This window comes from Lotus japonicus, chromosome 2 (genome assembly GCF_012489685.1).
Source record: "Lotus japonicus ecotype B-129 chromosome 2, LjGifu_v1.2".
In the NCBI taxonomy this organism is placed as follows: Eukaryota; Viridiplantae; Streptophyta; class Magnoliopsida; order Fabales; family Fabaceae; genus Lotus; species Lotus japonicus.
The window spans coordinates 83,170,700-83,197,448 of NC_080042.1; the positions used below are offsets into that span (position 1 = coordinate 83,170,700).

Below are 26,749 nucleotides of genomic sequence, written 5' to 3' on the forward strand. Positions count from 1 at the left end.
TTACTATTGTGGCGGCCTTGAATTACAAACTAAAGGAACGCAACTTTGACTTATTCTTATCGTGTTCCCTTTACCTTATCACTCATTTACTAGTGCCACCTGCTCCACCATTTTGAAAGGCATTTTATTTTAACTTGGAAAGAAGCATCTCACCTAAAATCACTTAATAAAAGTATAAAAAAAAAAGTGAACTGAAAAATGAAAAATCAAATTTTTGCACGCAATTCAAAATGCAGGAAAGTAATTTTGGCCCTTTCTACACTGCAACAAGGTCTTCAAGGATTCACACAAATTTTCCAACATCTTATAATGACTAGACTAGTGAATTTAGAATTCCTTGACTCTGATTCGCCATCACCTGCAATGCAACATAACAAGCTAGCTTTTCACACTGTAATGTGAAGTATGAACCTAGTCTTTATAATGAGATATAACCCTCCCTTTTGTGATCAAAACTTAGTTACAAATCATAGATAGCTATGGCTTATGCTTTGCAAAACTATGCTCTTAATATTTTTCTTTTGGCCTTGGCCTTAATCCCATTTGAGGGAGCCTGTGGCTCCCATCATCACCAATTGCAGCACCTCAAATCCCTTCACTTCTCTCTGTTTCAACATGAAACCATAAACAGAACAGGATATGTCATAGTGAATGGAGTGCAAGGAGGGCCAGGAATCACTGAAACCACAACCCCTTTTGGCACTCTATTTGTCTTTCAGGACCCTTTGACTGTCACAGCCAACAGATCCTCCAAACTTGTTGGAATTGCTGAGGGAACTTCCATCACCTCAAGCCTTGATGGGCTTCGCAGCATTTCGATTGCGAAGCTAACTCTGCGCCTGAAAAATCACAGGGGTTCTGTTTCCATTGTTGGAGGTACACATAATGTTAAGCCTTCAGATCATCCAATAGTGGGAGGTACAGAAGATTTCTTGTTTGTGCAAGGCTATGTTACCTCTTCTCCTGTTGATCTAAAGGGTGTTACCGTTACCTACAAGATTGAATTTCATCTATACTGGCCTCCTTATGCAACTCATGCCTCTTAATTAGGAACTTGATTTGTTCTTATTTTAGTTGAAGGCTCATGTTTTACAAAGCTGTATCAGAGCAGTTTTTGAAATGAAAAACGTCATGGTTTATGTTTGGAAACTTAGTTTTTACATTTGTATTTTACAACTACTCCTACACTCATCCAATTATGGTACACTATAGTGAATATTGTAATAAATATAAAGGATTTTCAACAGTGACGGATCCAGGATTTCTTAGTTGTGGGGCCAAAACACACGCACGTACATATAAATAAAATATAAAAGATTTAGTGTGGGCAAATAATACAAATAACATATATTTTTTACTGTACAAACAAGCAAGATACATAGTATTTAAAAAACATTTAACCACAAGGGGTGACACAAGTGGTGACTGTCTATTTTTTTAAGAGATTTCACCTAGGCTTCTGACCCGGGTTTGAAAGAGGAGAAAAAAATTATGTGATCCTTTGCAAGATTGTGAATGGAACTTGAAAGCAGCAGAGTATTAGGTTCAAGCTGAGAGCATGAGCAAACTAAACTTTCGCAGGTTCAAATCTTTTAATTTGTTTTCAGATAGTATTCACAAGCAAAATATAAAAATCCCAGCATAGAAGATCATATACAATAGAACGTATAACCCTTGACAATACGTTGAGGCAGTGAACAACTGTTTACATTATTTTACTTATCGACTATCCTAGGTTTAATGAGGTAATTTCATATGGTTCAACAAAACTTGCATAAGCTTTGAAATGAAAAGATTGATTTTCTTAATGGATGGATGGGATAACCAAACAAGATAGCAAATTATATACTAGGGTGTTTCTCAAAAAATAGTCCTCAGTTCCTAACACGTGAACAAGGAAAGATGGCACCTAATCCTTACAGGCAGAAAGAGGCTATCAAGAAAGTCTGAACAGTTTGTGAGCTGCTTATTATATCAAGGAAAGTCTAAGCAGCCTTTTATTTCCTTGAAAAAAGAAAAACTTAGGACATTAGGTCAGGTGGTGGGGATCATTTTATTTCAAAGACATGTATGTGCCGCAATGAGTTTATAATGAACCTAAATTTATCAACAAAAGTCAAGAATCCTAATTGACAACAAGTTATCATAGTCATTAAGAAATTCCGTAAACTTGAATAGCAGCGCATTTAGTTTCCCACATATACAGTAACCTTGATTTCTGAAATAGTATGAATCAATGAATTTGGTAAAACGAATACAATATAAACCTTGAATGCTTCCATCTTAAACAAGGCACAAAAAAAAATTCAAATATACAAGAGGTGCAAGAAACACCGATGAAGCAGCAAAAGCAGAACATGATTGTAGTTATATGAATATATTTCTGAGAGCTGCAGTGTTTACAAATTAGTAAAGAAAGAATAAATATATTAAGCAGCCAGAGGAAGCGTTAGGTGAAGATATAATTCTTTGAAGTGATTTCGGTGTAGTAGTAGAACTAAAGCCTCTTCCCGTGACTCCTGTTGCAATACTTCAAAGAAAAACTTTAATTGTTCAAAATTGATTTATATGGAAGTTAAACCCGGGGATTGTGTAGGCGAGGTCTGTTGCAGAAAACCCGGCCGTTGGCCCTCACAAATGCTGCTATACCAACACTAATGCTTGCCCACATTAGCGAAAAGAACAAGTGCCGAAAATCATATCGAACTGTAGGAAAAATGAACAGTCAGGCTTAAAGATAACCGATTTTACACCATATGTGATAAGTAGTTGATTAATCTATACGTGGTTGGCCTTAACCCCAAGCTAGCAAAATCTATATTAGACGGTTAAACAAGACAAATAGAGACAAAACTTCACTATGTAACAACTTGATAATAATGTAATCAGTACAGGAATATCTAATTTACTCTGCTTGTATTCCTGCAACGAGGGAAGGACAAAAATTCTCATAATCTTTGAAAGTCACGTTTTGCTTAAATATCTAGAAATCGGGCATTTTACGATGCTTCAAATTCTTTCCTTGACCCTTTCTTCTCCCCTCTCTATTGACTCTACCTAATGTTATTGCTCATAGGACTCTTTTCTTGAAGGAACCCATAGGACACTACATTAGCAGGTTGATTCTATTGTTATATTATACCTACACAATGACACATCTGCACACATGGGAGTGAAAAATTAATTCTTTGTTTAATCCTTTAAGCTAAACAATAAAAGTCAACTCACCTTGCCTCAATGACATGGTTGCAAAAAGAAATCCGATCAAAACCAGACCCAAAGCCAGCGGAAATGACTGCAAAGATAGACGGAGCAATACAAATATCAATTTCCATTAAATACATGTGACTTTCTAGAAGCATTATGTTAATGAACTGCATACCAGCAACATATGGAACACAAAAAAATCATATTAGATCATCAAACAAAAGGTCATTGTAACTTGTAAGGCATTGGCTGGGAACATAATCACTATCCTTGGCAGAATAATTTAATTTTTCATTTGAATACCAAATGTAGTTTTAGTTCTCAATAAGTAAAGCATGTATTTCATGCTCATGGCCCATTGCAACTGATAGGAATGGATCAGATCTCAGTCCGTAAACCAGTTAAGCCCCCCTATTTGGAAGGTGTACACCTGGATGACAGTTATTTGTTGAAATTTGAAAATAACTGATGATTGTTCAGCAGTTCTGTTTTGAGAGTATATTTGATAACTGATGGTTGTTCAGCAATTCTGTTTTAAGAGTATGTTGATTGGATTGATAAATTTTTATAATAGGAAACTGCTTAATGGCAATTATTTGTAAAAAAGTAACTGATGGTAGCTCTTGAGTTTGGGGTGCAAGGAGGAGAAAATGTCTCAGTAACAGCATCTGCCAAACCAAACAGCAGTTGGATGGCCAATGGGCAGAAACAGTAATAACTCACGGTCAATGGATTCAGGCTTCACACAAAATAGAGGTTTTGCTTCATCTTCTGGTTTTGCAATGAAGACAAATGGAGGAGACCAAGGAATTCAGTGGAGAAGGCTAGAAGCTGATGCCATTTAACTTATCAAGAATTCATGGAGAGGAAAGCGAAGGGGTCATGATTATGTGGTGACAGATTTCACCCTCAACACCAATACAGGGCAGTTATGATTGGTGATCTTTAGGTGACAATGAAGAATTGGCTATAGAAGTTGTTGATGAACACAGTGAAAAAGAAGCTTTAGAAACCAATGCTTTGGGGATATTTAGATTTTCAAGCAAAGTTCTTTTAGACGTGAAGAAAATAAGAATAGAAAGGAAACTTAAAGGAGTTCCTATAGCTGTATTAATTGTAGTGGAGCAAGTCACAGTTTCATCATTCCACATATCACTTCAACCTTGGAGGTAAATTTTTCTTAGAATTTAGGAATGATGCTTGGTGATGGCCATTGAGTGGTAACAAAGGGGAAGTGTACCAGTTTGATAACACAGTAAGGGGCAATTAATATCACTATGATGTGTGTTAGAGTATGGAGGCGTGGATCTGAGATTTGGTTGGAAACATTGGTCAAGTGTTAGCCGATTGGAAGGAAAATTCCATGGCTTTTATAAGGACTGAGTGGTCAAAGCTGCAGGACACAAATGAATTAGAAAAAAGTATAGAAAAACAGATGTGTTGGCAGTAATATAGCAGATGCTCATAGCATAATAAAGGATAGAACAAAAGTAGTTGAGAGGGATTGTTGTGCTCATTGGAGAATGATGTTACAGGTTAACCGGACGTGAACCTACCTTCTGTAGAACTCAAAAGGAAAAAACACTCATAAAACACATAATCAAAGAAACAGAAAACAAACAAATATCTCTGCTGAATAGGTAGTGCCCTCAAAACATATTTCAATTACTTAAAGTTTGATCAGTATGAAACTATGAATTTAGCGATATATAATGGAACGCAATTTTTTTTATTAATTGTGAGATTTCTAAATTTGTTCTTAAACCAACATTGATGCCACAAACTTCAAGCAAGAAATAAGTTCCATCTATGTTGTACTCACAGCTATAGCTTCAAGGCCTCCTTTCTGAGCTGAGGCAGCTTTATCTCGGCCGACAGAAACTATATAATGTCCTTGCAGGAGATCAATTGCATCCTTCAAGTAATCAAAAATTTGAACAACATAAATCAATTACAGATAAACTAATAAATACTTCAAATCAACAAAATTAAAAACAACAATAGATACAGGAAAGCTTAAAAAATTATTCAACCCAAGATCAATTCAGCAAGGGTAAAGGACATATGCAATAAACTATCTTAAGAAATAAGAATATGATCCACAGCAAAATATGAATATAAATTTAGCATCTCCTACAGCATAAACTCTAACAATTTGAACTAGGACAAGGGAGAAATCAAATATACAAAGGACAAAACCTAACAATATTGAGTTATGACCATATGGTAGACACCTAATGCAATCTAGACCATAGCTAGAACTCTCATATTACATGAGGATAAATGAGCTCCACAAACCTGTTTTGTTCCATCACAAAAGTTATTCAAATAATATCTTAGAAGAGCATTCCGACCATCGTTAACTATCCCTTGCATTGTGCGGTGCCCAAATCTGAATACCACCAAAAAAATTCATTAGGGAAGGCATACGTAAATTTCAAATCATAACAGCAACATATGACTTTGGTGATGCTGAATCTAATTATTATGTCACCCAGGGAAGTTGTTCATCCTTAAAGTGCAAAAATTTGCATAATTGCAAAATAATATTTATGTTATTCCCATGTTTTGTCATTCTAATTGAATATAATAGTTGATGTAATAAAAGGAGGCAAAAGAAAAAAGCAACAGACTTACATGGAAAAAACAAAATGCATTAAAAATTCAAAACTTTCGCAAAGGAAACCATGTAGCAATAGGTTCAATACCTACACCAATACTACTTGCAAGAGTCAAACACTACTGTTTTAAACAATACAACTAGAGCCAGCATATAATACATTCCAATAATGGCATAAAATTATTCCATGCTAATGTAATTTCAATATAGAAAAACCTTTATGAATTCGTAATTTCTCAATCTTCTTATTGTGCGAGGAACATGAATTTTTTTGAAAAGATTCACAAGGAAATACCTGACAAAGTCTCCTTTTAGTGCAGGAGTTCCCGAATATTGACTACTTATATCATCCCCATGATTAGCCCACACTGATCATAGAGAATCATTTAGAAATTGAATCTAGGTTTCAACTTTCAATTCAGATACTTCGAAATTTTGAAAATTGAATGTATCAAAAAAGATAAATACATGAGACAACATATAATCTATATTTCAAATCACTTAATCTGAAAATTAATAATACACTTACAGATCTTAAAGCGTTCATCAAGATTTGGATGTGAACTAATTGTTTCTTCAGCACCAAAGACACCAAGCCTTCTAAGCTGGTATTCCAACATATTCCGGCCTATCATGCTCTACACATATTTTTTAACATCAGTAAGCAGGAACATGATGTGACAACTTCACAGATACGCACACCTAGTTAAGTTAAAATAATTATGATATTTTCAGCTGGGGTGAGTGCTAGTACACGCACATGCAATATGTATAATGTGGATTTCTCTTTCATTTTCCAAGTAATACGTCTAAAATAGACAACAACAGAATAATTGATTGTTCTTATACAGATAGCAAACTGAAGAAATATTTTCTATTGATCTGGTAACTGGTAAGGCACAGAACACTTGCCAAAATAAAAAATCAACTAACCTGAGTAACATTTGTACGGTCTAGACAATCAATACAATTGGTCCTAACAACTCCAAGTTGCTCCTTCATTTTCTCTCCCTTTTCATTCAAAAGAAGATATCTACAATTCCAAAATAGAGTAACAACTTAGCAATTTAATTTTTTTTTTAAATAATGAAAACACTTCAGTTAGAGTTGAGTGCAATATTTATCATAAAACAGAAATGAAAAAGAAAAAGGAAAAAATCATGACCGTTTTCCAGAAATTAATTCCTTATATTCGTTAAACAACTCATGGCATTATGATCGAGAACCGAATAAGATACTATAGAAGATAGTTCCGAAATAAGTAACATGGCAAACATGGTAATGTAAATTATTGGAATTTGTTGAAAGATTATTAGTTCATAAATAGCTCTCTGCTTGGATGACACCAATCAACGTAAGTGTAAATCAAATTATTAATTTCATATCTTATAGCTTAACCAGTAAAAATTACATACCCGTTTCTCTCAAGAAAATCTGAAATTTGATCATAGAGGATGGAGAGACGATCAAAATGTATGTGCCCACAAACATGATGAAAATCAAAGTGCACATATCTAAACAAAATAAATGAGAAAATCAATAAGTATGTGTGGGTAACCCCAAAAGAATCCATGTATACCAATCTAAAAGTTAACCGCAAGAGACTTCTACCTTACATCATCACCAGCCAAATGCTGCATTGCATCGCCAAATTTTTCACACAGCCGCCCTTCTCCTCCATGCTGATAAAATTCAAAGGGGATAGAAGAGGACTCAAATATATGCATAGCATACATAACAATTCTGTGCACATTAGGCTGCATGAATTCTTTATAATTGTACAAAATTTACTATGCAATTACATACATTAGTATCATCAGGTAAAATTGACAATCATCACATGAGCATTCTAAGTTTGTTATGCAGTGCAAGAATATTCACCTTGTTAACAAGATCAACAGCCAACACTGCTCCATATTTTTTTCTTAAATCTAAGAAATGCCTCTCAGCGACTCGTGGCTGCATCATAAGCAATGAAATGCATGTGAAATACACATAGAACATTATACATAAACACCAGAAGTACAACTATCAACAACCACTTACAGCTTCTTCAGGTTTCAATAATTCAAACTTCGGTTTATATGTTAAGTCAACAATTTGCTGCCAGAGCAGTGGAATTGAACCACGAACCTGCAAAAGCTCAACCAAGATGACACCCATTAGATATGAAATGAAACACATATTTAATCGCCACATATTGTTGGAACAAACACAGTAAACATTCATCCCACAATACTGAAAGACAGCACCCTAGCTTCCCCTTTTTTTTTGGCTTTGTCAAACAGCCATGTATTTTCGGATCATGCAATGGCAAGAATCACCCATTTTCAGTATAATATAAGAGAGTTGTGGTGATCTCCATGAAAAGCCTGCTAATACTGGTTTACATTCAACTATCACTATCACTACTTTCAAATAAGTGTCCAGCTCAGCTTTTTTTAATAAAGAAGATAACCTAAATGAATCCCGCTAGACACAAATCTAATCAGAGAGCCCATATTTTAGAATTAGAAAATACCCAAAATAGTCAGTGTAATGCAATTTTGTTCCTATTAACTTAAAAGTTACAAACCATGTGGGATTGTGGGAATACTTAGACCTAGTAGCATATGGTATTCTTTCAGTTAAACATGAAACAATCTTGAAACTGGAAAAGCAAATTTACTTACTTCTATTTATAAGTAAAATGAATAAAATGTGGTTATGCTGAGTGGAAGAAAAGGATTTTTTCCTAAAATGAAAAATATTTTATGGGGGGGGGGGGCTCTGTTTTGGTAACTTTCCCAACTAGAAAGCCAGTATATATTTGCACAGTTAATGAGACCAACAATGGTCATATTAGGCAGAGTTTGTATTGTAGTTAATATGAACTATGAAATAGCTAATAAAAGAGGCAGAATAACTTTAAGGAAGTTATATACAAAGACAGGCATGACATTATTCTAACAAGTCGTCAGAACATCAATATCTTGCATGGAAGATCTTGTAATTGGTTCATGGTCAGAGAAAGCAATACCTGAACAAATGAACCTGTGTACCCATTGAAATGCATAATTTGTTCTGTTTCCACAAAATTGGCTACATACCCATCAGGATCAGCTCCTCTTCTCCACATCCGAGTTCCTTTTAAGAAATAAAATTGTATCCATACTATCAGCCAACCAACTAATAAAAGATTTTGAGCAGTCACAAAAGACAAGCCCAACTACTGTTCTGAACACTTTTAAAATTAGACTGTACAAATAATATCAAAACTCACATATAACAAATCAAAGCACTAAAGTGAGGGGCGGGGAGGATTATACATGTTTTGATGTATTTTTCATAATTTTCACTTTTCAGCAACCAAAGTCGATGTAGTTTAGTTATTCATATAAATGGACTAGAAAGAAATGAGCACAGTTAAGTTGAAGTATAGTTATTCATTTCATGAAAGAGATAATTATGGATACAGAAGCTAGTTACACCTAGAAATAAATGCATTTTGCTTTTCCTCCTCAATATATTGATTCATGCGAAACATGAGATCTGTATAAGTGCAGTCAAGCTGGAAGCAATAGATTTTACTTTTGGTGGAAGGAAATAAATAGAAATTTATCCGAAAGCTTCAAATACCATTTCTTCTTGTGCATCTCCTAGCAATCAAAGTAATATCAATAATATCTTTCCCGATGGCTGCTTGAAAGTGATGAAAGCCTGATTACTTGTTAAGAATAACCTTGAAAGGAAATGGTTATTTGATCACATGAAATGAACCTAAAAAATTGCATGTTCTAAAACAACCATAAAATGATAATATAGCACTGAGATAATAAGGATACTGCCTTGGACTACAGGGAGTAAGTATGGGTCAAGCTGGTAAGAACAGGGTCACAAGCTTATTAGTTGGTAATATAAAAAGGTAAGAAGTGAATAAATTGAACAGGTAAAAATAAATTTTCCACAAATCTACCTTGTTATCTATGAGCACTTCTAACATATAATTGTTCCATAGATATCGAGGTTCTGCCTGCAATCAAGCATTTGGTACCATAAGCAGAATAATAAGGGAAAATAAAATCTGTAGAAAATCTACTCAGAGTGAACATTGTTTGTCTAGACTTCAGGAGTATCATTAAAGAATAATATTGAGAACAAACTATGAATTTTTTTCCTGCCATGGCATTAGTAACCCTAATACTAGCAAGCTAGTGGTGGAAAAAAAAAGGCAATGAGTACCTGTCTCCACAGAGGAAGCAATCTAGATTCATCACCCAAGTCATTCAGTCGTTGTGCACTGCATAACATCACATCATTATAGTATCCATAAGTGCAATTTCACAATTTATCCTGACTCTCAATCATGTATGTGTGGGTGATGTGGAGGGGCTGCTAATATACCTCGTAAATAATAAATCAGAGTCTATTAGCAGACCCCCATATACACATACAAAGAGAAAAGGAGAGTGGGATATATATATATAGAGAGAGAGAGAGAGGGTTGGGGGGGGGGGGGGAGAGGACTTTATAATCTTATTAGAAAAATTTCCAAAATAATTTTGACTAGGATTAGTATTGCAACACAGCAACATTTATATGTGATAACTGATAACTATTTTTGGTAGAAGAAACACTTATACTTTCGTCCTACTAGAACATGCATTCAATTATCATTTAAGATTAAAAGTACTTGCCATCGCCAACTTTTTTAACATGAAGTAATAGCCACGATTACCAGTAAATTATAGCCTTTTAATAAAGATTGCAATGATATGCAGTTCCGAAAATGTCAGATTGCAAAAAGGTAAAATAAGCCCCGCTCTTGAAAAATTAAAAAATCAATGTGTAGTAAACAAGTATCTACCCAGATATCAGTGATCTAGAGGTCTAGAACCAACATGGAAAAATCTACTTAAATTAAAACAACTAATTCACTCTTCCCATGCAACGATGCCTTTCCAATTGTAGTACGAATGACACTTTTGCAAGTTTAAGTTCTCAAACATCCATGAATAATACTTCAGACATAAAATGTCAAAGAATGATGCAATGCCATCCTAAAAGGTGTGAAAATACAATACATTAAAAGGTGTGTATTTGGCAGGGGAGTGCATTTTCTATATGTTTAAAGGTTGAATGATAGCACCTTGAGAATGTATAGGTAGTTTCTTCACCACGGATATTTATATATGTATGCACGAAAGGCAGCAAATTTTAGAATCAAAATGGAACCACATCATGCTCCAGTCACAAATACAAATGAGAGGCTGCTAAAAATATCCAAAGAAACTCACCTCAGAGTTAAATTAGTTTCATACGAGAAGAACAGACCAGAGGTCTTCTCAGCAACATTTAGTAAACCGGAAAATTCCATCTCTGTCTTCTTCTGCCAATTATGGTACTGTATTTATCAGCTCCACACTGATAGTAAACATAGAATTAAATAGCAAACAAGTAGAGCTGTAGCAAACATACCTGTTCGGCAGGGGTATTCTTAAGAGAATGATCACATGGAAAAACCTTCATGGATGAAATTTTGAAAATTGGATGCCCCAAGTAAGATCCAACACATTCACGCTCAGTTATAACTAGCAAATATGATCCTACAGGCAATAATGAAATATAGAAGCATCAAAATAATTGTTCAAATTAAAGTCTGCTGTTGAATAATAATGCATTATCTGAACTCAGAAGAGGAAACCAGGTGTGTAAACTAGATGTACAGAATCAGATATGAATGAATATTAGGTAACAAAATAACAAGTACGACCAACGAAAAATGGGGTAGTAAGGATCTGCTGCTTGAGCCATAAAGACAAATGAACCAAAAGAAATTCATATAAATGTAAATTTGAAAAACTGGCAATCTGACATGATCCTTAAAACCACTGCCTTTAGTTAAAAAATAATTAAATAAAAGGAAACACAACAAAGAATTCACATCAGCCGACAACGCATCCAACATCATTGGTGTTTTATTCAATTTTTGCTTTCATTCATGTGCCAAGATCTATCACCAACTATCATTAGTCGAATATTTAATTATCAATTTCAATCTCTCAAAAATAAAAATCCTTAGTCCAACTACCTCACATTATAGCACAATCATATATATAAAGATGAAACGAACACCAATAAAACCCGTCCAATACACAAGAATAAAAACTTGAGAAAAATGCATACAATCATCACTTATAAGTACAATTTCAATAAGCAAATTGTGGTTATGTGTCTCCTAATATTGCTCACCAGCCAAAAGCCTCAACATGCCAACAACACCGAATATCGTATAAATCTTCGGAACTCGAACGGAGCTGCATTCTGGAACCTCATCTGTTAAAGCAAAACAACACAGGATCAATCAACCGTGAACGATTTATACATAAGCTAAACAAAACACGAAGATGCAGAATTGAAATCAGCTAACCGATGAGCTTCATGGAGCCATCCACTCTGCTAACCGCCAAAGAAGAACCAGATGATCCATCCGTCGGCTCAATCACATACTGCTCCGGAAACTCCCAGAGCCGCATCCGCGTGTACAGCTTCTGCACAGAATCTGCCTTCTCCATCATTATTGAAACTCCACCTTACTGAAAATCACAAGCAACATTCATTCAAATCATTGCATTCACGAGGAATCAACAATCAACAATCATAAAAAATTCAAATCTCAATCCATCGTTTGAGCATTCCAGGAATTCACAGATCGATCGAAGCAACTAATCGAAGTTCAATTCGCTGAAATCGGGTCTAGTTTAGTTTGATCTGATCTGAAACCGTTGGTTTCTGATATTTTCTCGCATTTCTCGGGAAAATTGTACCTGGTTTGTGAAATCGGAAGAACGTTCACGTTGAAGATTTTGAAGATTCAAATTCGGTTTGGTGGAAAATGCATTTGCAACATTTGATATAAGTTCTTTTGATAAGGGCGTGTTTGGAAGGTTGGATATGGAATGAGATTTCGAGGGGGAGAATCAGTATTGGGATTGGTGGTGTCCAAATGCCGCTTTAGGGCGGAAACAGTGACTGGTTCCCCTGAAACGACGCCGGAGCGAGGGTGTTTTGGTACACGTGGCAGAAGATTAGAGATGTGTGAGACCGTGGCCTACTACTATGGAGAACCCTACGACGTGGTGGTCAATGGAAAAGCATCTATGAGAATTGAGATCATCGTCACCGTTTGATCATAAATACTTTTTGGATAAATGGACTCTCCAAATTATAATAGCATGGTAAAAAGTTGTGGAGTAAATTGTGATTTGTGAGGATCATTTAAGAATTTTTTTAGTTTTTATAACTGTTGGATTAGAGTAAATAGCTAGTAGAGTTGGTTAAAGAGTGAATCAAATGACTTGATATTATGGTTTATGGAGAATAGTAAAACATTCAAGTATAAAATTTAATTCAAGTGGGTTGGTGTAGTAGTTTAGCATTTCATCATTTAAGCAAGTAGTTGAGGTTCGAATCCCAACTCTTGTGAATAGAGAAAACTCTTTGGTCAGCCCCTTACCGTTTAGTGCGTTGACCGCGGGAGTGACGAATTAGTCTCACGGCTGTTGGATGTGGGGATACTTTAGTCAAGACAAAAAAATATTAAATTTAGAAATTCTAGTGTATTGTTTGGATGATGATGCTCTAAAAGATGGTGAAATTGTATTCTCATATAAAATGGTTATTTGTTTGACATCTAGAGCATGAGATATGTAAAAATGAACATTGATATGTGGGTGACTTATAATGAGTGGTCTTCACTAAAGAGATCTATGATAAATTATGATATTATGTTAAATTTGTGAGGTTTAATGATACCTCAAAAGCTATATAGCTTTGGAGGTGATGATTGTTCTTTCATATATATAGGTTATTTTAGTCATATCTATATTTAATGTGGAACTTCTCAACAATTACCTGATAGTGGCAACAACCTTGGTGGTGGATGGTGGTGGTGGCGGGGAGGAGGGTGGCGGTGATTGTCTGATGCAGGTATATACAAGAATTGATAAATAACAATTTTTAAAGTTTTGTTAGAATACAATTACTTAATTAAATTTTTTTGTTACATGTGGAAATATCAGCAGGGATAAGCACCCGCTAAAGCATATCCCACACAAAAATGCAATAATCCTAGAAGGAGGCAATCTCCAAATCCAAAGATAAGAGCCTGCCTTTGAAGCATCTCGAGCTAGAGCATTAGAATCCAAACTCTCCTCCCTAGGAGTGGCTAAAATGGCCACTTTCCAATCTCAACTCATCATTGCTCGAACTTGAGTGATGTTGTCATGATCCCAGAATGTATCTACCTAATGACATTTTTGCAATCTGATAAACAAAGCACCTCCATGTCCCAAGTCCCAAGCGTGTTGCAGCTCCTTCTCAGCTGCAATAAATTATGTGAGAAACACCCTCCTAGGATTGTAGCTACCAGAAATTCCTGAGATCCAAGTCCCATGTCTATGTTGAACTACAACACCCACATTCATGCGGTTCACCACAACATTCCAACTCTCATCCACATTAACAATGACCCCATGACCTGTAACTATGTGATCATCATCCACGACAATCACATCACCACCCTGGCGCATTATGACCTGTATCAACCTATTGTAACACCAAATGCGTATAATATATGCTGCATAATATAATTTAGTAGCACCTTCAAAAATATACTAATTTTGTATAAATTGATATTTAAAAAACAAATTATAAAAATAAAATTTAAAACATTTAAAGGTGTCAGTTACAATAGTAAAAAGTGGTTGTTTAAACCTCTAAATCGAAAGTTCAATTCCTAAAAACCACACACTTTTAAGAGACTTTAAAACAAAAATAAAACAAACAAAAAACTACTCGAACAGTACCGAACTCTATTTTATTACATGATAACAATGAAAGTTCAACCAAGCAAACATAATCATAAAATTAAGAAGCTGAACTATAGCAAAATGTATGTATAGCCCATTTTATCCCTTAAATTATTTTTATTCAAACATAATCATAAAATTAAGAAGCTGAACTATAGCAAAATGTGTGTATAGCTCATTTTATCCCTTAAATTATTTTTATTCATCATCTTCCGGCACTGCATTCAAGTCAAATTTTGTCACGTTCTTTCTTCTCTGATCCTCTTCAGCCATTTCTTCCTCTGTTGGCTTGTTCAAATCAAACACAACTCTCTTTGGTGGTGCAGCCTTTTTCTCCACACTCTTCTTACTTTCACCTTCTTTACCTGCCTCTCCATCACCCCCTGAAAATAACATAGCACATTCAAATCAAATAACCAAAAACAAGTTATGAGTGGTAATATTTAGATATATTAATATCGAGACATCCAACAAACATAACATATATGGAGTATAGATGAGAGTGTTGACAACTCTGATCAATGTATTGGCTAGAGATAATGTAGAGATATCATCCTTCATCACCCCTAAAGTAATTTTTATGTAGAATTAGATTTAACTCATATTCTAATAATTAACTAGCTATACACATATATATGAAGTGGTTGTTTGAATTCCTTAGGTAGAAAGTTTGATGCGTAAGAATTACATTTTTTAGGAGACCTTTAACATTCACCACACTCATATCAAAATTGCGAAAAAAAAACAAACAAAAAACTACTAAACAACAACAACCTACATTACATAATAACAATGAAACATAAGGTCGACTCTTCAAAAAAAAAAAACAATGAAACATAAGGGTTCAAACTAGCAAACATAATGATAAAATTAAGGAGCTGAACTATAGCAACATGTCCATATTGCCCATTTTAGCCCTTAAACTGTTTTTACTCATCATCTTCCGGCACTTCATTCTAGTCAAATCCTTATAACACATCATTTCTTCCCTGATTCTCTTCAACCCCTTCAGCACTAAACTCACTTGTTTAATTTAATTTTTTTATAAGCCAAATAATATTAAAAAGAGCACATGTAAGGGGTACCTCGACCCAATATTAGAAAAAGAATAGCTAACACTAAATAGTACTCTCTCCGTTCCAGAAAGTTTGTAATTACAAAAGCAAAGAATTACAAAAACAACAAACATTTTGAGATATTGAAAAATGGTGCAAAACAACAAACTTTCTGAAACGGAGGGAGTAACTAAGAATTACAAAAGCAAAGAGCACGCCAGCAGCAATATAATTTAGTAGCACCTTCAAAAATATACTAATTTTGTATAAATTGATATTTAAAAAACAAATTATAAAAATAAAATTTAAAACATTTAAAGGTGTCAGTTGCAATAGTAAAAAGTGGTTGTTTATACCTCTAAATCGAAAGTTCAATTCCTAAAAACCACACACTTTTAAGAGACTTTAAAACAAAAATAAAACAAACAAAAAACTACTCAAACAGTACCGAACTCTATTTTATTACATGATAACAATGAAAGTTCAACCAAGCAAACATAATCATAAAATTAAGAAGCTGAACTATAGCAAAATGTATGTATAGCCCATTTTATCCCTTAAATTATTTTTATTCAAACATAATCATAAAATTAAGAAGCTGAACTATAGCAAAATGTGTGTATAGCTCATTTTATCCCTTAAATTATTTTTATTCATCATCTTCCGGCACTGCATTCAAGTCAAATTTTGTCACGTTCTTTCTTCTCTGATCCTCTTCAGCCATTTCTTCCTCTGTTGGCTTGTTCAAATCAAACACAACTCTCTTTGGTGGTGCAGCCTTTTTCTCCACACTCTTCTTACTTTCACCTTCTTTACCTGCCTCTCCATCACCCCCTGAAAATAACATAGCACATTCAAATCAAATAACCAAAAACAAGTTATGAGTGGTAATATTTAGATATATTAATATCGAGACATCCAACAAACATAACATATATGGAGTATAGATGAGAGTGTTGACAACTCTGATCAATGTATTGGCTAGAGATAATGTAGAGATATCATCCTTCATCACCCCTAAAGTAATTTTTATGTAGAATTAGATTTAACTCATATTCTAATAATTAACTAGCTATACACATATATATGAAGTGGTTGTTTGAATTCCTTAGGTAGAAAGTTTGATGCGTAAGAATTACATTTTTTAGGAAACCTTTAACATTCACCACACTCATATCAAAATTGCGAAAAAAAACAAACAAAAAACTACTAAACAACAACAACCTACATTACATAATAACAATGAAACATAAGGTCGACTCTTCAAAAAAAAAAACAATGAAACATAAGGGTTCAAACTAGCAAACATAATGATAAAATTAAGGAGCTGAACTATAGCAACATGTCCATATAGCCCATTTTAGCCCTTAAACTGTTTTTACTCATCATCTTCCGGCACTTCATTCTAGTCAAATCCTTATAACACATCATTTCTTCCCTGATTCTCTTCAACCCCTTCAGCACTAAACTCACTTGTTTAATTTAATTTTTTTATAAGCCAAATAATATTAAAAAGAGCACATGTAAGGGGTACCTCGACCCAATATTAGAAAAAGAATAGCTAACACTAAATAGTACTCTCTCCGTTCCAGAAAGTTTGTAATTACAAAAGCAAAGAATTACAAAAACAACAAACATTTTGAGATATTGAAAAATGGTGCAAAACAACAAACTTTCTGAAACGGAGAGAGTAACTAAGAATTACAAAAGCAAAGAGCACGCCAGCAGCAATAAAGCCCCCCCCCCCCCCCACTAAAATTATGAAACTTCAACCTTTTGTCTTGAATAGCAAAACCCCGACCAGAAAGCCAGACACGCATAGTCTTGACTCTTGATCCACAAAGTATAGCAAACAAACATCCACTATTGGTAGGGGAACAAAATTTAGACTCACCTGCTTCGTTTCTACCAGCTAGAGCACTAGAGGACCCTTCTCCCTCTCCCTCTACTGGCTTGTTCAAATCAAACACAAGACCTCTCTTTGGTGATGCAGCCCTTTTCTTCTCACTCTTCTCACCATCATCTTCTTTACTTGCCTCTCCATCACACCCTGAAAATCAATAACACATTGAAACGGCCAAGGATTGGGAACATAAGTACGTGTTGGACGGAATGAATGAGTCAAGGTTCAAACCCTGATAAATGAACTAATTTACTAACATTACTAACAATTAACTATTAACATTTGCCTATTAAAAAAACACATTCAAATTAAATCACTAAATACAAGCATACCATTGTTTAATTTGTTCAAATCAAACACAGCACCTCTTTCTGGTGATGCGGCCTTTTTCTCTTCATTCTTCTCACTTTCACCTTTTTTACCTGCCTCTCCCTCACCCCCTGAAAATAAGATAACACATTCAAGTCAAATCACCAAAAACAAGATATATGTGTAATGATATTTCGACAAATAAATTTTGAGACATTCAACATACATCTCATCTTTCACTTTATCACTCTCTTCAATCATATATCACATCTATTACTTCTCTCTTCTCTTCCTTTCTCATTCTATAGTCTGATGATGAATATTTGCACATACAAATCATTTTCTTATATATATTCCATCAGCAACATTTTTTTTATGTGTTCACAGTCCCTTCTAGCAACCTCTTAAAATATACAATTACATGTTCTACAATAGCATGAAAAATCACGAAGCATGAAATCACAATCACAGTTGACTAAGATATATATGTACTTATGCAACATGTTATATCTGAAATCAAAATCAAATTAATGAAAACCTAATTGTATGAGTATGAGTGATTTTGAGAGGAAAAAAACTAATCCAAACAAATTACTACAATAAAACTTAAGACTAAATGGTTAATTAATTATAGTTCTCACCCTCATTGTTATCATCGTTAGATGGCACAATATTTGAGGTTGATAACACAGAAGGTCCGAAGAAACCAGGGTATTCAGGGTCCAAGTGTCTTTTGCAAGTGGGACAAGTTGGTAACACTGTGGGAGTGTCTTTTGCTTCACAAAGCCTAGGTTTTTTATTTTCTTTCTCCTTCAGTGTTTCAACATCATCACCCTTTCTCTTCTCAATGATATTTCTCATTTTTTCATCACGGATCACAAGTCCATCACCCTGCACCAACATGGTACCACCCGCCAACACCATAGTACGATCCCTTGCAAAACTACCAACAAGGCTGCTACCACCACCAATTTTGTCAACATCGTCATCATCTTGATCATCATCTTCATCTTCATCGTCATCACCACCACTCAGATCTTGTGACACGCTCATAGGTTTTTTCAACATTTCTTCGTGTGCTCTTCCCCCTTCAAGACCCGTAGTGGTTGTTTTTTCTCCCATAGAAACTGTGTGAGCTGGAACAACAACACCATCACCCCCACCTTTCAGATCCTCTAACACGTCCATAGGGGTTTTCAGCATTACTCGGTCGGCTCTTCCCCCTTTAGAGTCCTCAGTGGTTGTTCCCACTCTCATAGAAACTGTGGGAGCAGGATCAACATCGCCATCGTCACCACCACTCAGATCCTCTAATACTTCCATAGGGGTTTTGAGAATTTCTCCCTCCACTCTCCCCCCTTTAGAGCCCTCAGTCGCGATTCCTGCTCCCATAGTTTCTATGGAAGCAGAATCAACATCGCCATCATCACCACCACTAAGATCCTCTAATACTTCCATAGAAGTTTTCAACATTTCTCCCTCCACTCTCCCCCCTTTAGAGCCCTCAGTGGTGATTCCTGCTCCCATAGTTTCTATGGAAGCAGGAACAACATTGTCGTCATGACCACCACTCATATCATCTAACATGTTCATAGGAGTTTTTAGCTTTTCTCCCTCCGCTCTTCCCCCTTTAGAGCTCTCAGAGGTTGTTCCTACTCTCATAGTTTCTATGGAATCATCAGGAACAAAGTGTTGAGGGGAAGAGGGTGGTGAGGTGGTGGTGGAATTCTTGGAAGGGCTATGACTCTTATTTTTATCTTAATTTGGTGTGTGTTGAGAAAATGAAAATAAGCTGAATGAAACCCAAGGGGGTAGATAATGGTATGTGTTGTGCTTTGGTGTAAAGAGATAGAGATGTACTTATGATGAATAATCTTAAATGCATTAATGAATCATTATATTTTTTTAAAGTAAAGGATTAATCATTGTATTTTTTTTGACAGAATAATCATTGTATTTACATAAAGAAATAGTATATATAATTAATAATATTAACTAGCTCATAGATATATATTTATTTATTCCTCCATATAAAGCATATGCATTAACTCGAATGGAAAAAATTCAATATATTAATTAACTAGCACTTTAATTAGCAGGGGAAAATATTATTTTAAAATTAAAATATAAATTTTAATAAATTATTGTTTATAATATAATATATTGATTGGAAAAATTAATTGGTCAACTATCACTTAATGCATTAGCAGGGGAAAATATTAATTAGCACGGGGAAATATTATTTTAAAATTAAAATATAAATTTTAATAAACTATTGTTTATAATATAATATATGTATATATTTATATATGTAATATATTGAATGGAAAAATTAATTGGTCAACTATCACTTAATGCATTACCTGTGAGGCAATGATTAGTAATACCAATAAATATATAATATAATATAATATAATATAATATAATAGTAGTTTTTAAGTTAAGAAAAATTTAAACTTCATATATAATATATTATTAATTTTAATTATAACTTATACATTAAGGAGTTGTTTAAATCACCTACGTATGTAAATCTTAGGTCAATCACTTTAGCTTTAGGTGATCTAGTAATATGTTAACATCATGAGCTTAAATTTCCTAAGACACATTCAAATTTTTGCTGGTAATTAACGAGGTCACCTAAGACTAAAGATTTTTAATAATAATAATAATAATAATAATAATAATAATAATAATAATAAGGCTTGGCTTAATGATCCAAGGAAAATTTTGAGTTAAATCACCCTAGACTTAGATTGACTAATGATATTTACGATCAGTGAAATTTATAGCTCACTTATCTTAAATATTTTTGGTCCATCAAGACTATGGTGATTTAACTCAAGTTTTTTTTTTGGTCCATTAGACAACTCCAATTAATATAGAAAAAAAATCTCCAATTTTACTTTCAAATGAAGATTGAACTGAAAAACTAAAAACATTCAAATTTAGTTTTAAATGATTTCTACTAATTAGGAGAGCTCCCTCCCAAAATGGTGTTTGAAGTTCAAAATCAAATTAGACATGAGACAGGAAGAGGTTTGGGATTTTATTGACTAGGGGCTGATTCTATTTATTTATTTATTTGGAGAGGGTTTGGAAAAGAGATGTTGTAATAGTATATAGAAAGGGGTTATTGATTGTAAAAAAAATTAGTGTCTTGGTAATTTTGTGGGTGTTTGGCTTTTGCTGTATTTTCTAATTAATTATGAGATTTACTCAAAATCTTTTCTCAGTTTTTTGATGCATCGGAAAAGTACAAAGGAACAAAAATTAAACACCTAGAACATCCTTCAAGAGAAGGGTCTGGAGCTCAGGAGCTGGAGAAGGAACCAAAATGGTACCACGCCCCACGCTTTGGTAACTACTCTTCGCTAGCCAATCTGCCACCAAATTGATCTCACGCGGCACCCAACTGACAGAAACACACCATTGCCAGTTGAGCAGGTCTAAAATGTCATGCAGTATCGTTGCCTGGTCCTGGAAAACTACAAATTATAAAATTCCTTCATTTTGTAGTTCAAAAAATTAGACATTAGATAGAATAGTGAAAGTTAGTTCATTTGGTAAATAAATCGAGTGAAAGTTTCAAAGGCCTTAAATTTATATAAACTAATATTTTGGTCTGTGCAATATACGTGCAATGAACAGAAAATTTATGTTTTAATTTAAAATAATAATTAAAGCTATTTTCATAATAATTATTTTAAATATAATTTACATTAAGGATTTAAAATTAAATAGATAAATTTAATATTAATATATTAAATTACAATATGATTTTCTTGCTAGATGAAAGTTTTTTTTTTATGAATGCTTAGAAACTGATCTATACTAAAAATATGAACAATAAAACTAGAGGAAATATTGAAGAACAAAGTTTTAAATAAAACATCAATCCATTTTCATTACTTTCACCCATACAATGATTAGAAGAACAATAAGCAGCATACATACAAATGAAGAAGCAATGAAAACAACTGATGAAACACCAACTCTAATATTTTATTACATAATACCAATGAAACAGAAAACTTCACCAAGATAATATAATCATAGATATAATGAGAAGCTCAACTAGCATGCATGGTGCATATATAATAACATATATCCTCCATGAAATTTAGACCTTAAAATGTTTTCATTCATTCATCATCATCATCCTTGGGCATCTCATTCAAATCAAACCCTCTCAAGTTCCTCCCCTCCTCTTGAACCCTCTCTTCAACCATAGCCTCATCAGGTGCTTGGTTTCCACCGGCGGGGGCAGCAGCAGCAGCACTAGAGGAACCCTCTCCCTCCATCATTGGATTGTTCAAATCAAACACCATTCCTCGTTTAGGCTCCTCACCCTTCTTCTCACCATCACCTTTACTTGCCTCTCCAACATCAGCCCCTGAAAATTAAAAAAATTAACACACTCAAAAACATATATACATGTTATAATAATAAAACTAAAAAATGAACAATATTCTCTCACCCTTATTGTTATCATTTTCAGCATTCGATGGTGGTGGCGCATCTGTGGCTGGGGCAGAAGATGAACCAAAAACAGGAGGCCTAAAGAAACCGCGGTATTCACGATCTGGGTGAGAACGCATGTGTCCAAATGCGCCCTTCCATGTCTGAAACTGTCTTTGGCAAATGGGACAAGTTGGTGGCCCTGAGGGAGGGTCTTTCACTTCAGTGAGTCTAGGTTTTTTAGTCTCCTTCTCCTTCACCACAACTTCAACAGCACCACCATCACCCTTTCTCTTATCACTTTTCACAGTTCCACCACCACTACCACCCACTGCCACGGCCACAGCACCGGCCTCTGCCCCCCCTCCACCACTTCCAAGAGGGATGCTACCGCTACCACCACCGCCGTTGCCATTGCCGCTGTCATCACTGCCAGCAAGTTCCTCCAGCACTTGAGCAGCGGTTTTCAGCAACATTTCTCCGGCGGCCTCCTCCGCTTTTCCCTCCTCAGAGCCGGTTGGGTTGGTTACTTCTGTTGGAGTAGGAACAACAACATCATCACCATCACCGGTAAGAGGAGGGTGTTGAGGAGGGGAAGAGGGTGGTGGTGTAGTGTTGGTGGTGGTGGAATCCTTGGAAGGGCTAGGGCTGTTCATTTTTTCTCTTTGGTGGTGAAAACAATGTGTTGTGGTTTGGTTTGAAGAGATTGAGATGTGGTATTTATGTTGATTAGGGCTAGGGTTCTTCATGTAACGGTTGCACTTTGGATAAGTACGTACCCATTGGCGAAACAGTGCGACGATGTAGATTGGAGTTCATGCCTTTTGAGGGGGAAGCTGATAAAGTACATACATTATTTGAAATTAATTTTCATTAAATGCTTTAATTAGTAATTCTATATATTTGCATACGGGTATAAATGGTGTAAATTTATTTAATAATATTACCTATCTGTGTATGTTTCCTAGTTGCGTTGAATTGGATACTTTAGTGGGAGTGGCCGTGGTTTTCTTTGGTTCCCTGGGAGCTTTTTTTATGAAGCTGTATTCTTGTTAATCTCTTCTTTTCTCCCCCTGTATATTTATCAATGGGTTGAAGATACTCTAGAGTCCCAGTGTTTCTATCAATTATATTATTTGGCTTACCTTAAAAAATAATCCACTGGCTTACCTTATCATTTATCAATGGGTTGAAGATACTCCTACATTTTTCTTAATTAAAAGATTCATCGATATATAACATGCACTTACTCTAAAAGATTCCTAAACAAAATACTTTTTAACAATATTTTTATATTTTAATTTTAACTTTAATTTATATTCTCAATTTTAAAAAATATAATTATAAAAAATTAAGTCAACAAAACTTCAAATTTAATATATAATATGTGATTAGTTCAAACTTAAAGGTTTATCTTAACTTACTATTTGGTTAGAAGTTAGAGTATCTTTAAGAATGATGTCTCACTTTGTTGGGTACTATCTGTATTGTCGACCAATTTTTTAATAATATTTCTACTTTCTAAAAAAAAGAATGAGGTCTCACACCCAAGTGACACCTCACCAATGCCTCAAAATGTGGTGTTTGTAGATAGATATCGTGTCTATCAAAATTGGTGCAGAAAGTGTAACATATATAATAATATTATAATGAAAAAATGATGAAATATAAAATTGTGATTTGATTGTGGGGTTCATTGGAGAAATAATTTTTAAGAGTTACTTGATTGGAGTAAAAATAAAGTGATGTAAATGATATGGAGTACGTTATAGGGTTTCGTAAAAAAATGATATAAAATGAAATGTAAATTAAAAATTTATGAGCGTGTGTAAAAACTAAGATAAGGTGTCTTATGAGTACAGTGTGTATATAACCTTTGGAGAAGCATGGATGTCTCGAATGTTGGATAATTTTTTGTCTATTGGAAAAGTTGTAGAAAAGGTTTTGATCAATTTATTATTACATTCAACAAATATATAATATGTGTATATATCTCTATGTGAAAATAATTTACCTAGAGAAACAACTGAAAATAAAAGAAGAACTGCAAGGCTCATAAATCTAGATAGCTAATATGAGGCTGATGCAAAGTTTTTTAATTTTCTATGTCATACATAGCGTCGGTACAATAATTAGAATCAACCTATACAAGACATTGATGTTTATAAATTTGTGTCGGGTAAAGTCTCAAGTACTTCAATCCAATACAAGAAGAAAGAGGAAAAATAGGTAAAGTTTCAAGTGAGTTGTGTTGGCTAAAAAGTAATTAGAGTCTACTAAGCAACACTGAAGTGTAGCATCGGTCACGTTCAAGCCTATAAGTTAGCTCTAGATTATTTAATGTGAGCTTCAACGCCAACGTTAAATTAGCAATATTAGTGTTGACTTTTGGTAGAGGATGGAATTAAGTCATATAAATTTTTTAAAAGTGTAATTTATGATGAATTTGGAGAAGTGTAAATTTTTTTTGGATAAGCAATAGAGAAGTATAAATTAATTTAAATAGTTGAATTTACTATCAAAGAGTTATTGATATACATGTAGTATAGTTTTATCTTTTCTTCTTATATATGAACATTAATTTTTTTTTAAGAAAAAGTGTTATTGGATGGAATGATTATACAAACGGAACTCAACAAAGTGAGCATAAACTATTCTAATATTACCCAGTAATACCTAAAAAGCAAAGGTGCCCACTAGGGTGGACCTTTTATATTTTGGTCCACCCATGCACCATGGTTATATTAGTAATTTGCAAAAAGGAAAATATTTAAAAAAATTAATTCCTAAAATGAAACTCTCTCTCCTCACTCACGCATCTCTCTCCGTCTCTCAATCCTCTTCACGCTTCTTCTGGAAAATCCCCACCACCATGGCATTCGTTCTTCATATTCTTCTGACAAATCACCAGCACCATGGCTTTCCTTCTTTATCTCCCTGAAACCCCTTTCTTTTTGCACATGCCGAGAGCCCCAAGAGCCACTGTGGATTGTGCGACGTCACGGTGGCGGCCGGCGGGGTAACGCGACGCGGTACGGTGCTAGATCGGCGGCGCAGCGAGTGTGAGTCTAGATCGGTGTGAACAGAGTGAATCGAACCCAAATCTGAAAGGGTGAATCGAACCCAGATCGGTGTGAACATAGTGAAACGAACCAGATCTGTGGATTTTGAGGCATGGTGGACGATGCTGCTTTTCAGAATATAGGCAGTGGGGAGCCTGGTTTGAGTTTGAAGATTTTGAAGGTCACAGTGACGGGCATTGGCATTCTTGTGAGTAAATACGCCTATCTGGAGTACTTGGATGTAAATTGGTTTTTTTCAATCTAATTCCATCTTATTGCACGATTTTTGAATATTTCTATGTTTATGTGAATGTGTTGTAGGACCTGCTTGATTTATGCCCATAAAAGTGGAAAATTATGAAGAGAAGTTGAAGAACTTGTGTTGTAAGATCTGCTTGATTTATGCTCAGGAAAAATGGAAAATTATGAAGAGAACTTGAAGAACTTCTGCACTGCAACTTGAGGTGTTGGGAAATGAAGTTGAGAAATGGAGGTAGAAGTTCGAACTGCGTCTGCAATGGACAGTGGTTCAGTTCCAGCAAGAAGGGGACGGGGTGGGGAAGAAGGGTTTGACATTTTTACCCTTTTTTCATCAATTAAATCTTGACCATCCAATTAAAAAATATTCCAAAATGCTAAGATCCAATGGTTATAAATCATGGTGCATGGGTGGACCAAAATATAAAAGGTCCACCCTAGTGGGCACCAAAAGCAAATTGCTCTGATGCACCTAAAGATGTAATTAACCTTAGAAATCCAGCATCTAATAAACACCTACCCTGCACAAATTGTAGGAAAAATCCCAAGTGACATTGACAAGGTCCAAACTCGGGTCAAGCACTAAATGACCAATAAGAAAGAACATATGTCAGGGACCGAGATGTGGCAAAGAAAAGTCACATAACCCAACAAAAACAGAGCTTATATTGCTATTGGAGGGTTTGCGAATCAGCATACATCAGCTAGAAAGCAAAAACATAAAAACCTAAAGGGAACAACACCAGACAACAACACCGGATTGTGGGAAGAAAGTAAAATATTTTGAAAGAGCACATTTCATCTGGATTTGAGTATTTAGTTATTAGGGTTAATTTAATCCTGATATTTCATGTGCACGAGCAAAACAATGGTGAAAAACTATTGATATATGCATGAATGAAGGAAACATAAAATCTTATCTAGGTGGTAGGTTTTAGTATCAACATTTATGAGTTAAGACATTGTACATGCATGAGAATTTATGGGGAATATAGCATCTACTATTTATTAATATGTGGTGAAAC

At 34.6% G+C, this 26,749-nt stretch overlaps 3 protein-coding genes across 3 annotated transcripts; 1 reads left to right on the forward strand and 2 right to left on the reverse strand.

Moving 5' to 3' along the window:
* The first annotated feature begins 256 nt into the window (after nt 1-256).
* On the forward strand, nt 257-1,149 carry LOC130740367 (dirigent protein 19-like). The gene has a single exon (XM_057592956.1). It carries the CDS (start codon nt 480-482, stop codon nt 1,044-1,046), a length of 567 nt encoding a protein of 188 aa, XP_057448939.1. The 5' UTR covers nt 257-479; the 3' UTR covers nt 1,047-1,149.
* Nucleotides 1,150-2,129: 980 nt separating this feature from the next.
* LOC130740366 (phosphoinositide phosphatase SAC6) lies at nt 2,130-12,961 on the reverse strand. Its single transcript, XM_057592955.1, has 21 exons — nt 12,634-12,961; nt 12,237-12,402; nt 12,059-12,142; nt 11,285-11,412; nt 11,104-11,195; nt 10,049-10,106; nt 9,783-9,839; nt 9,652-9,685; nt 9,446-9,526; nt 8,847-8,953; nt 7,874-7,960; nt 7,709-7,786; nt 7,439-7,509; nt 7,243-7,341; nt 6,761-6,860; nt 6,357-6,465; nt 6,123-6,195; nt 5,506-5,599; nt 5,030-5,122; nt 3,229-3,295; nt 2,130-2,706 (listed from the first exon to the last, which is right to left on the reverse strand). Exons 2-21 carry the CDS (start codon nt 12,382-12,384, stop codon nt 2,576-2,578), a joined length of 1,791 nt encoding a protein of 596 aa, XP_057448938.1. The 5' UTR covers nt 12,385-12,402; nt 12,634-12,961; the 3' UTR covers nt 2,130-2,575.
* A 9,127-nt stretch (nt 12,962-22,088) lies between these two features.
* Nucleotides 22,089-23,060, reverse strand: LOC130737137 (uncharacterized). The gene is made up of 2 exons (XM_057588906.1): nt 22,424-23,060; nt 22,089-22,339 (listed from the first exon to the last, which is right to left on the reverse strand). The coding sequence occupies exons 1-2, from the start codon at nt 23,058-23,060 to the stop codon at nt 22,089-22,091; spliced, it is 888 nt and encodes a 295-aa protein (XP_057444889.1).
* Between the last annotated feature and the right edge of the window lie 3,689 nt (nt 23,061-26,749).

Coding starts and splice junctions, on each gene's coding strand:
- LOC130740367 (XM_057592956.1), top strand. CDS start 480: ATGGCTTATGCTTTGCAAAACTATGCTCTTAATATTTTTCTTTTGGCC.
- LOC130740366 (XM_057592955.1), bottom strand. CDS start 12,384: ATGATGGAGAAGGCAGATTCTGTGCAGAAGCTGTACACGCGGATGCGG. Junction 11,196..11,284: donor AGAATACCCCTGCCGAACAG/GTATGTTTGCTA, acceptor CATAATTGGCAG/AAGAAGACAGAGATGGAATT. Junction 10,107..11,103: donor GAAACTAATTTAACTCTGAG/GTGAGTTTCTTT, acceptor GATGTTATGCAG/TGCACAACGACTGAATGACT.
- LOC130737137 (XM_057588906.1), bottom strand. CDS start 23,060: ATGAACAGCCCTAGCCCTTCCAAGGATTCCACCACCACCAACACTACA. Junction 22,340..22,423: donor TGAAAATGATAACAATAAGG/GTGAGAGAATAT, acceptor TTTAATTTTCAG/GGGCTGATGTTGGAGAGGCA.